At 39.9% G+C, this 12,806-nt stretch overlaps 1 protein-coding gene across 1 annotated transcript in view; it reads right to left on the reverse strand.

The window, feature by feature from the left end:
* The window catches only part of LOC139744944 (uncharacterized), a 44,414-nt gene that overhangs the window by 21,279 nt on the left and 10,329 nt on the right, over nucleotides 1–12,806 (reverse strand). Inside the window, exons 2-3 of the mRNA XM_071655357.1 lie at nucleotides 5,685–6,998; nucleotides 3,166–3,667 (exon numbers count right to left, since the gene is read on the reverse strand). Of these exons, the coding sequence (XP_071511458.1) occupies nucleotides 3,166–3,667; nucleotides 5,685–6,824 (1,642 nt within the window). The 5' untranslated portion in view covers nucleotides 6,825–6,998. The remainder of the gene's footprint in view (nucleotides 1–3,165; nucleotides 3,668–5,684; nucleotides 6,999–12,806) is intronic.

The following is a 12,806-nucleotide window of genomic DNA, read 5'->3' on the forward strand; positions in this document are numbered from 1 at the left end:
TTAGGTGGCTGTACATAATGTGAGAGAGAGAGAGAGAGAGAGCGTGTCTGTAAAGAATTATACAGACTAACGATAGCTAACGTTAGCTAACGTTACGACTCACGCTCCATTGTAGTTACACAAGACACAATTCTTTGCGAATTCATTAAAAAAATATATTTTTGACTGAATATAGGCCTAGCTTTCATCACTTATGCGTTTACTGACACTAATTATTGGACTGAAAAGAGAGGGTTGGTCTGTCCTGTTCAATACTGTCTCCTCAATTCTGCCGTTAGCTAGTAATTTAATATTCATTGTTATCTGACAAAAGGTAGGGACGGGAGAAAGGAAAGATATTTCTCTGCAATGCACACCAAATGAGATTTGTGGATGGATGTGTGTGTGTATGTGTGTGTTTGAGCGTGGTTAAAATATGTAATGTATATAAAAAAAAACCAAATAACGTTTGTAAAGCTGTAGTTGAATAGGACTAAAGCTAACGTCAGCCCAAGTAATTGCATCATAGGAATAAAAAGATCCGTCTGTCCGGAGTCTTCTTTTCTTTATTTATCCATTAATTCTTTCTATTTTTTTCATTTATTATAATTATTATTTTATTTATCTTTTTACTCTATTGCTCTCACCTCCCTGGGTCAAGGTACACACACCTGCACTACAGGTTGCCACGCGGGCCCAGCAGTGCCATGCGCCGCGTGCTACTCAATTGCGCAATGAAATCTCAGCTCACAGACTGATCGACATCAACACGTGTTCGCTACCAGTTATTGTATGCAGAGACATTAATGCGCTGTGGCGTGGTATTGTGTCCATACTCAACTCGCGAGCTCGCTATATAAAACGCACGGTACACAGCTATCAAACGAAGAAGTCTAACGTTAATGTTAGGAAGGCCGAATGTACTAACAGTTACAGCCAGTGTTGCCAGATGGTGATTTCGGGAACCAAAAAGGGTGAAATTTGGTGATTTTTGAAGTTGTTTGGTGACAAAATTTTAGCCTGGTAACCAAATCAAAAATTGGTGATTTTTGGTAACTTTTTGGTGATTTTTAGACCAATGAAAAATAATCACACTAATTGAAAACGAAAATGCATTTTGCCCAAAGTTTTCCCCTTATTTCCTTTAGAAACGTGAGATGTGCCCCTTTTTTTGTCACTCGACACACACAAACACTCACATATCCATACACATCGTACACATTTTGCATTTAGTATGTGTGACTACGGCGCGCCGAAAATTGCACCGAGACTCGCTCAGAGTGTTTGATAAAGGTTTATTGACATAATCTTGTCTTGAAATTGAAGCCTTAGCTACGCTTTTCCAAATTTGGTGATTTTTGATGGCTTTTGGTGATTTTTTACAAGCCTTTTGGTGATTTTGCTCTGTTGGGACCTGGCAACGCTGGTTACAGCTACACAGTCGAATGCAGTGACATAGTAACAGTAAGAACGTGAATGAGAAGGCATCAATCAGACTGCCTGTAACAGTGTACGCTGTATTGCCTGTAACGTTAGGAATGATACGAGGCACGATCATGCTCGCAGCTCGATCCATGCACCACAGGAGCGTTAATTTACATGATAAACTGTCCACTAGCAAAGTTACGCTCAATCGAGCGAGCACTACGAATTCCCGATGCCTTCAGGACCGAGATATCGAGTGAGCTTATCGAAGATTAATTGTATTTCTTATAGTTATGCATGATGCAACGTAGGTCTGAGATTTTACGAGACCTAGATCTAGTGCAGTATCTGGAAGAAGTTACCTCTGTGACGCGACCTGCAGGTGGTGGAAGCGTGCGGCACCGCCGCCGCGCTTCCGAGTTTTCCGTTCCGAAAGCAAAGAAGAAAAAATCACGATCGCGAATTCGCTTTTCGGAACCGAGAAAACTCTAACGTTAGTACTCGAGTCCGGTGCACGAGTTTCCATCGAGCCAACACACAAACGAGTTAGCTGCCAGCTAGCTAACGTTAGCTGGCATCTAACGTTAGCTGCCAGCTTGGCAGCTAACGTTAGCTACATTATCGATAGCTAACGTTAGGTATCGATCGCTAACGTTAGCTTTCGTTAGCTAACGTTAGACAGGACAATTTTCACGACACCAACGTTAGGTGAAACGTTAGGTGAAACTTTATTGTGACAGATACTGTAGCTGTTATTCACTGCTTTTTGTTTCATTCACTGATGGTCTATTATTAAAAACATGTTTGAAAACTGTAATGAATCCACTGCCTACCCATTTATTCAAAACATAGACCAATATTCACAAAGGTAGTTTTAAATAAGACACATACTGTTGTTTGAATTATAAAGTTCATGGACTCAAACAAGCACAAAATATGCATTGCAGAAGTGTGTTAAAGGGTGTGTACAGTTCTGGTCGAGGTGAAGATTTAGTTTTTAACGTTTTGTGAGATATTCAGAAACCACTCTATGAGATGTCAAAGAGCATGCAGTTCTAAGGGGTATCAAAAGTTTGTTCGATGAAAATCGGTTTTGAAATGGCTGAGATATCCAAAAACAAGGTGAAACAAAGATATACTAATAAAGTTGGGGCATGTCGCCTTTTATTATTAGCACTTTTTTGGATATCTCAGCCATTTGAAAACCAATTTTCATTAAATAAACGTTGAATCCTTCTTAAAATTATATGCTCTTTCATATTTCATAAGAGGCTTTTCATTATCTCACTTAGGAATGTTCACAACATGAATCCCTACGTCAACCAGTACTGTACAGTCCCTTTAACAGCATGCCTTCAATGTTCTTGTTGGATGTCTTTTTGGTGTATGTGCTACAGTATATGTGTACATACATGTGAGCATCAAGAATGTAATCCATGGACTAGATGCAGCCCATCACGTAGAAAATCTATATTTCAGTGTTTTGGTGCTGAACTTGATATCACAATCTTTACTACAATATCCATTCTTAGTACCTACATCATAAGGTAGAATAAAGATTTCCTATTATTCGAGCCCAATTTTGGTTGCATAGTCATTAAAACCCTTTAAATAGCAAAACTGCAAAAAGACAATTGTTTGATAGAAAAAGCTGAACACTCACACACTCAATACAATCTATGCCCCAAAGTAGGCTGATTTCAGACAAAGACTTGTTGAGGGAATGACAACAACAACAACAACAACAACAAAGATTCTCACCTATGACTTGCTGTTCCCCTTCATGGTGACTTCCCGATGCTAACCCTGGGACACCAGCACTCCCCAGGCTTGAACCCTGGAACTTCACTGACGGGGTAGGCCGCACCTGGGGTGTGGGACTGAGGTGCCAGGATGACAGACCAGATGTTGACGAGGAGTACGTCGGTGAGTGGTGTCTGGGGGGAGGACCCTGGTAGGGCACGGCAGACGGCATGCCGGCCGAGATACTGGTGAGGGGCGGTAGGCTGCTTGAGGGAAATGTGTAGATGTTCGTGCTGCTCGTGTTTGACGCAATGGGCATGGGCTTGGAGATTGGGTTGGACAATGCCTGGGGCTTGGCGCCGATGTTGATACCGATGGTCGGCGGCGGGAGCTCCACACGGATGGTCCCCTCTGTGGTGGCGACCATAGCCTGGCCTGGTACCGAGCCGCAGTAGAAGGTGTTGGGGAGCAGAGCCAGCTGCACGTGCCGTGATGAGTCAGCATCGCTGCCACCCAGTACCTGCTTGAGGTGAAGGTTATGCAGCATCACAACTCAGGTGAAATAATCATCAGTGGCTACATCACTTCTTGCAAATTGTAAATCAACTGTTACTGATAAAATAATAAAGTACACCCAGCATCATCCTAACCATGCAATTGTAGCAAAAACACTACAACAACAATATTACGCTTCAAGCTCCTCCCTTGCATGGAGTATTACCAATGGAAGAGCCATGCATAAAATGAATGACACAATCACTGTATTCAGAGTGACAGACTGCAAACAAAAACATGACCTCAACACATCCCTTCATATACAATTACATGGCCGGGACATACCCATTAAATGAGTGACCATTGGCACAATAGGAAAATCTTGTGAGCCACATGACTCTCACTAGAACTCCAGAATGTCATGTGACATGTGAAAAACTGCAACTGTAAAAACAGTTTTCTCTGGTCGTCTTCCTGTTTTTGAACCTTGACTGTTGCTATATCTTAAGACAGAGTAGGTCTGAATGGCTTACCAGTCACGACACTAGGTCATCCCAAAGTGAAAAATAAATGGCAGGACCAAACACCTGCTAATTGTATAATCTATTCTGGGAAATCACCTTTACACTTCACTTCATACACCTGAAATCAGAGCACCAAATGGATTTCTTTTATAAATGCAGAGAATAAGAAACTAACATACATTGATGATTTCACAGACAGTAGATACAGTATGCTGTAATGTTAATATGAAATACTTGGAGGTTTATAACTGACCAATACAATCACAGAACAATAGATGTAATGTCTCTCCTTGTACATACTGTGGGATGAATGCATACAGTGTAAATTGTACATTACTGCAATACCATATGACCTCACTAACTTTCATTTCTGAGTGTTTGTCCTAGCATAGAAGCTGTCATTTATACTCTTGCATATTTTAGGGTGGGGGTTACTGTATATCATCTTGGTCGAAGTTTTTAGCATGCAATCAGATGAGGGTAATATGGTAAACTGTATCATAACCATTACTACAGTACACACTCTTATGATTGTAGTTTATGTAGAGGGTTCATTTAATGCCATAGCTTCTTAATATAAATGTAAACAAAATATTATGGATTGAAAAACTCACTAATTTTTACTGTACTGTTTCAATAAAACATGAAATTTTAAAGGAAAATTTTACAAAGAAACAAGTTCTTGATAACATTAGTTCAGCACAAACAAACTTGGGGATATAATCTGAGAGTTAGAGAGTCAGTTCAGGTGTTGGTATGGTATTGAATATGATTATTGATTGATAAATAATGATATGAGAAATGATTGAAGTGACCTTGCAAAGGCCATTGTACCCACAAAGCTCACAAAAAGACAAAAAATTAATTCCCAGTAAGTTCGAGAAAATATACACTTCGAGTCAACACTTCTGATTTCAAACTTACAAGTATATTTTTGGGAAGAACAATCCTGTTTACTCTAATCTCAAGTTTGGAAGCATAAATCTACGTGAAAGTGATAGTTTTTAGAATTAAGTCTCTTTTGTTGATACTCTTTTAGTTCAATGCCATGTTTCTTCTGTACGATATGTTTTTGCACATTTTCTTTATAAAATGACAAGTGCAATAATACACAAGTACTTTGCACAAGCTTTGTAAAACAGTCAGTAGTACCCTCTTTTTTCAAAGTAACATTATGGGGGGGTATTTTCTATTATTTCATGATTCTTACATCATCTTGAAGCTTAGAATCTCTTCTTTCAAAATCTATACTACACGAAAAAATCTTATCAAGAAACTTCTGTGCATGACAGTGGCAATTTGCTCGAGGAACATTTTGTGAACCATGTCAAGTGACCAAACATTTAAAGAGCAATGGCTTTCTGACATTTCTTTGATTTTGATCAAATTTTACTGATGTTGGTGTTTCTGTTCCCTTGCCTACGTGAGTCACAAATTCATTCTTAAGGTACATTCTCCTCTAATTTTGACATTTTGCGGGAACGCATCATAAACTTTGTCTGTACATAAACAATATACCTTTGAGGTTGGCATGTGCATGGGCTTATTTGGAGATGGACCCTTGGAGTCTGGTCGTTCACCATGGTCCTGGATGGCTACTCTGTAGGATCCCGCATTGGAAACCTGCTGGAATGGTGACACCCTTGCCTCCGGGATGCTTCGATGAATCTGAGCCGAAGGAGACAACTGGGACATCTCTGCCAGTCTTCGGCTCTCCAGGATCTGTTGTTCTCGCTCACGAACCTCATTCAAGAGTCTCGTGGATGGGTAGTGCTTTTCTGGGCTGGCTCTTCCACGCTCATCCCCAGGTTTTTCTGTGTGAGATCCTGCTGGTGACACTAGGGCACTACTAGGTAGGATTCCTGTCAGGACGTGGGGAGCGACAGCTGTGGGTAAGTATCCCCCTTCAGGGAACATCCCCTTGGAGGTTGGGACAACTCCAGCCATCATCGGTGAGAGAGGGGTGTAACCTGCAGGGATGTAGCCACCCTGGAAATAGGGTGGAGTCGGAATGAGGTGACCCTGCAGGTGCTGTTGTGCCTGATTTCCCATGCTAGCGAGCATTGCCGAGTAGGACTCGATACCATGGTATGGTCTGGGATTGGAGCTACTGTGCAGATTGGAGTAGGCTGCAGCAGGGGCCGTGAACGCGCTGGGGTAAGGTGCAAACACAGCTGTTGTTGAAGACGGATTGATGGCAACGAGGGGTGGTGCTGGCTGACCTGGGTACTGTAACATTGGCAAAGTTCCTGGGTTCAAGCCAGCCCCTGCTACAGCAGAGGTAGCTGGTACACTGGGGTAGGACCTACCCCCATCCGATGCGCCCAACGGGTTGTACAGTCCATGATGTGAGGCAGATTCTGTGGAGCTGCCCGAGGGCGCCCTTGACTCTTCTCTGTGTCGTTCTTGTGCCAACTCCCGCTGGCGGTGTTCATCCTGCATCACCGCCTCACTCGGTTTCTGGGTTTGCTTTACCTGAGGTGAGGATTCCTCGGTGGCAGCCTTGTTCGCCTCGGTCTCGTCTCCGTCTGTGTCTGATGTGTCTTCGATCGTGAACGGATGTGAGTTATGACAGTTAGATAGTTCTTTGGTGGTCGTTGGTTGAACGCTGTGATTTCTTTCGTCTGAAGTGCTAGGCTTTGCATTGTAACTACCCATTAGATGACAGCGACTCCAACAAGTAAGTGCCCATTCAAATCAAACCACTTGCTTTAAGTTCCCATCTTCCTACTTTTGGACAGCTGTCTCGTCATAGCTTGTCAAAGTGGCACAGAGCTCCAGGTTACACTGCACAGCCACAGGAATCCGGTGTTCCATCTAGATGACACCCACCTGGTAAAACAATCAACACAAGACAGCACAAAAGGCAGTTAGTTTCTCATACCTACATTGTGGTTCAGCCATAAGTTCCACTCAAACAAAAGACTTCAAATGTTTTCATGATTTGTCATGAGACAAACTCTATGAAACGATATATAACTCTGATTTTTTTTTCTTCAAAGCAAGACATTTTCGTAGAGTGCTACTTCATACACACCAATAGAATGAGCAACAAGTGGAACCCAAAGTTTACACAAACTGTTTGTTTCTGCAAACACAGAAAGAGTATGCATGTATCATCAGTGGCATTCTCCCGTAAACATCACTTCAATACCGAAAACAGCGAAGTGCCCTTTTGCAAAAACGATCAAGTAATCTGGAAGCGAGCATCCCATTTTTTCCCCCCATGTGTATAGTCTGGCAGATTGCACACACCTACACAATCTCAACGCAGAAGAGGCCTGTACGAATGTTCACATTCTACACACTTGCAGGCTCAAGTTTCCGCTGAACTTTGCATATGTACACGAGACCCACACACAATACACCCTCCCCCGAAGCCTACACAGCCCAGCTGATGTATCTCACTGCATCATCAATTTATTCTCAAATGGCATATGTAGGGGCTATATACAACAATCAGCACAGCGAGCGTGGCAACATGCCAATTACAATCGCTGCCAATCGTAGCCTTTTAATGTTGCACTTAACATGAAATGCAGGTGGCCAGGGATGGCAGCGAACCTGTGAAGGTTTGGCAAGCATAGATGAGTAAATGTCAGGTTCAGAGTATGTCGCTGGCACTGCAACACTTCATCTTTCCCTGGTGAGGCCTTTACAACTCTGCAACAGCTGTCTGTAATGATTTTACTGAATGGCAGACTCGACAATGCATTTGGTGCAATGTTCTGCAATAGCACAACAGATACGACGAAGACTGCTTTTTCCCACACCCAACACATTTCCTAACATCCATGTGGCTCTGTAAAATGTTAAAAACTGATCTCATTTCCATCGGTGAAAAGAGAGAAGACAAGGAAGACAAGGAACAGCATGTCAATGACTAAAGAATGCAGTTGGCTATTCCATAACCCTGTGTAATGTACACTGTAAAGACGTAGTTGAGTATTTTTTTTTTTAATGATGTACAGTTGTATATGTGTATTTCATACAAATTCACAAACGGTTATACTTCAAAACCAGCCTCAACACTCACTGCTGTTGTAGAAGTTAATGGAAGTTTTTAATGACACATTTACATCCCTCTCTTTCTATCTCCCAGTAGAAATACAATGTACTTGTATGTTGCATTGTTATGTAATGTAATAAAAGTAGCATACTGTATGCTGCTGATTATACACTGTAAATGCAACATCATTTCACATATTTATACAATGCTCTGTACTCAGTAATTACATTTCATTTATCATAGAACCACTTTCATTATTCCACAGAAGAAAGTTTCATACAAATTTGGATATTGAAATGAATGTTAAAGTAAGATATTTTCATCCTTTTAGGGCTTTACACTTGTATTCATGGTTTCTTTCATTTTTCTTTAACAATTTAGCAAGGTAATATGAAGTAAGAGTCAGTGGGGCCATTAACTAATGATATTTGAAGGGATTCAAACACAACTGGTTGTAAAATCTCCTATATATCCTATGAGGCTTGCCTTGGGGGAAAAAAATGTAGCACCAGTACACATTCTTGGCTACCCCTGTTATTCTACTCTATATTCAATATTTTTGCAGTTCATCAGAATACTCTACAAAAAAAAAAAACACACACACACACATCGAAGCAGACTACTACTACAACAAAATTATTGTAAATTCCATTAATGACAGAACTGAAGGAACTATTCTTTATCAGATTAAGAATTTATATGGTAATAAATATCATTTATGACCAGTGGATAATGATTGCTTTATAAATAATAAATGTGCTGCTCAATGTGCAATGGCAAACTTAAGTGTAATTTCAAACTTAGTTACGATGCTTGATTCTTAACAATAACTAGTAATTTGCTGATCAAAACAAGGCAGTGCATCAGCAGCATGGAAATCATGTTTGCCTTGTACTTTTGCATTGAACAGATGTCATTGACATGGGCGCAGGAATTCTGTGGAAGCGATCAAATTGACTTACCTTTGGAGGAAGGCACACAAAATAGAGGGACCATTTGTACATACTCATCTACTTAGATGTTCATTAGGTATGAGATTGGACTCGCTGTTTGCAGGCAGCTCTCGAATTTGTATAAGACTTACAGCACAAAGTAATACATGCAATATTAAAACACAAATACAAAGGAAAAAAAATATTCCGATTAGCTTTCAGCCAATGATGAATCAGAACATACAAACTGAACAATGCCAAAGACAATGTCAGGCCATGCAATGCCCTGCAAAAGCAAACTGTCTCAACTGGGTTTGGGGAAGTAAATCACGGGCTGTGAGATCCAACAATGCCGACTTACATCAACAAGCAGGCTTAGGCGGTCAAAAACATAAAAGCTAATGGATGGATGCACAGAAGTACCCTTTAGAACATCAGTTTACCGCCCCTTCTTTGCGTACCATCTATTTGCTCATTTATCTCTTTTTCTGTTCTCTTATCCATGGGACGTTGCATTGGGTAGGAAATGCAATGATGGCTTGAAACATTTCTCAAAAGCAAATGCATGTTGATACAAGATTCAGTTCAAGATAAATTCAGTTTTTTCATTCTATTCCATACCTCCCTCAGTTATCAAAAATGCCTGCCTGGCTGAATGATGTATCAATCAAGATTTCGGAGAGCTAGCTCTTCTTCTTGGAGCAAGCTTTTGTCACAGTGCTTCCAGACTGAGCATGTAAAGCAATTACATCATCATCTTCAATACTTGCAAATAATGTGATGACTATAGCTGATTATCAGTGTTTCACAAAACAATAATTATTCCAGTTGTCTGGTTGTAATGATATTTTCCTTTTTATTACTGTATTGAGAGTGTAGTTTAATATAATCAGTTTTTTTTTTATTCAATTCATCTATTTCATGAAAGTTAACTGTAATATGAAGTGTAGTGTCCCTTTAAAGATGAAATCCACAAATAATCTCCAGAAATCATCTCATGTCTCTAGTTTCACTTTCACTTTGAAGGATACAAGTTCTCTTTGAATGATACTTCTCTTCAATCAAAATTCCATCTTGATGTCATATTGGTGGCTAATGGAAGAATTTGCCTATGAAGGCTGCAATCTTTTTAGTGGAAATGAAAAATAAAAAGAGAAAAACCTTGTACTAATAGTTACATCAATTACTTCAACATTCCACATCATAAATCTAACGTAAAATGAGAAATGTTCGTGTGCATTTTAATTTCAAAAATTTCGCGAGAGCCAAACTTCGCAAAATTACAATGCACGCGAAAGTTCTTGTCTACACTATATGCATTGAATGTTAGAGGCAACTCGCGAAAATTTCATGCCGCAAAAAAGGTCTTCGGCTCCAATTCGCAATAATTTCATGCCGCGAAAATATTGTGTTTTACAGTCATTAACCTGTCGAGGCCAGACCGATTTTGCTACAACACGCATTTCCCATAGACACCTGCTCGAGTATACTCAGGACTCATCCTCAACAGGTTAAAGGGATAGCACAGTATTGGTGGAGATGAGAATTGGGCTTTTAACTTTTTGCGGGATACCGAGAAAACACTTATGAAATAGTATAGAGCATACCATTCAAAGAGGACTTCAAAGTTTATTTGATGAAAATCGGGTTTGGACTGACTAAAACATCAAAAAAACAAAGTAAAACAAAGCGATTGTAAAAAAGTGTGGGTCCCACACTTTATTAGAATGGCTCTATTTTGGATATCTCAGCCATTTCAAAACCACTGTTCATCAAATACATGTTGAATTCCTCATGGATTTACATGCTCTTTCATATTTCATAAGAGGTTTCTCATTATCTCACCAAAAAATGTTAGAAACCTGAAATTAGGTCTCAACCAAAACTATACGTTAATCCATCATTACACAGATTTCTATTCGCTCCATTCACATAAATAAATTAAAGCCAGTACATGTACATTGTACCAACATCTAACAACTCTTATGAGTAAGGAAAAAAAAAAATCGAACATCTAAAGTATGGTATAAAGTACAAAATATTTTCAAAAGGTTGCAGATCACCTCATTCAACATTTGGGGAGTTTCCAGTGAATTCCCAACTTACCTCTTAACAATGCCATACTAAAATGAATATGAAAAGTGCAAAACAAAAGAGAAATGAAGAGTTGAACAGAACATTAAACCCAGTATCGCTGTACGTCTGTCATACGATGCTTTCCAATTTTCCTTTCAGTTCCAAGTGAAAGTGCTGGCAAGGAGCCCGAGGTACTTTTTTTTTTTTTGGGGGGGGGGGGGTACACACACAACTCTGCTGAAGATTGCAGAAATGAAATAAAAAAAAATTTTAAAAATGCTTCTGTTCCATGTATTCTGGACATGTAAGAAGTACAATGCAGCAATTTTGATTGGCACTCAAACTAAATTACACTCACTCTGCCCCCTGCAGGAATGTAAATTTCTGCAAAGGCTTTCAAAATGCATGCACAAGGGAATAAATCATCAAAAGTCCATGTTCATCTTCTCGTGTACCAAGTGTGTAGTATTTGTGTGTTTAGTTCTTATCCAGTTTGTTCACAAGAAGACTGCACTTTCCCATGAATACACGATATTCTCTAATAAGGGTGCATTACAGAGAACGGTTTCCCTTCATCATGTCAATCTGAAAGCAGAAGTATATTTTTCTAAAGCAACAGACGCAAAAAATAACTGTCTAGATATACTGAGAACATGAAAATATGAGAACAACCGTGCTTAAATCTATGTACTATTTTGAGGAACTCGTAGTGTGTTGGTTGGATGGAAAGAGTTTTTGTTGCGAAAGTATCACGAATAATGTGCATCACACGGTCCATGCAAACTATAGCACAAGTCATTCCCGGGTCATTGTTTTTGAATATTGCAAGAGGATGCCAGCAGAATGAGGAATGCATGTGTCATGGCCACAGTACAAACGTGTAAGCAGCATGTTTTGAGCGAAAGTGAATAGCCAAGCCTGCTATAAGTACGCTGTGGTTAATTAAACTTGAGTGTGCGCACATGTTCACGTAATCACTTGATTGTGTATGTATAACTTGTGCATTACAACATTGGTCAATACCAGAACTGCTTGCATCAAACATTGCAGGCCAGGCAAAAAACACAAAAGTTGTCTATTGCCAGTTAGCCGGAAAATATTGGATGAGGGCTCATTCAAATGTGGCAAGCACTGCAAGTGGCACCATCTAAAACATGATGGCAGGTAACAAGAATAAACCAGAAACAGCCTATTTTCACAACACATTTGAATCTTTAATTTAAAATCATCTCACTTTCTTATCAGGTTTCTTATCAAGGAAACAAATTGCATATCTTTTACCTACCAGTATTCTTTCTTTTTTTTTTTCTCTCTCTCTCTGACGTGGAGCAAAACACTATCAAGCTACATCCTATGATGCATTTGTATACTTTACATATGATACAACATTGTATGTAATGTACTTTTGATGAGAATTGTCCCCTACATTAGACAAGGGGTGAAAGCAGAAAAGTTCATTGTGGAGCAGAGCAAGGGGCAGTATCAAGCCAGCCAACATTGAAATGAGTCAACCCATCCTCACGAGCACTCATTACTGGTCAATCTGTGAAACCCCTCTGAGGAGTTTGAACGATTTTAATGAAGGGCTGAACCAACAGAGGCTCATTTTGTTGCAAACCACAG

The sequence above is a fragment of the Diadema antillarum genome, unplaced genomic scaffold (genome assembly GCF_040938485.1).
Source record: "Diadema antillarum isolate AM-2024a unplaced genomic scaffold, OU_Dant_1.0 seq00001221_RagTag, whole genome shotgun sequence".
NCBI classification, from domain to species: domain Eukaryota; kingdom Metazoa; phylum Echinodermata; class Echinoidea; order Diadematoida; family Diadematidae; genus Diadema; species Diadema antillarum.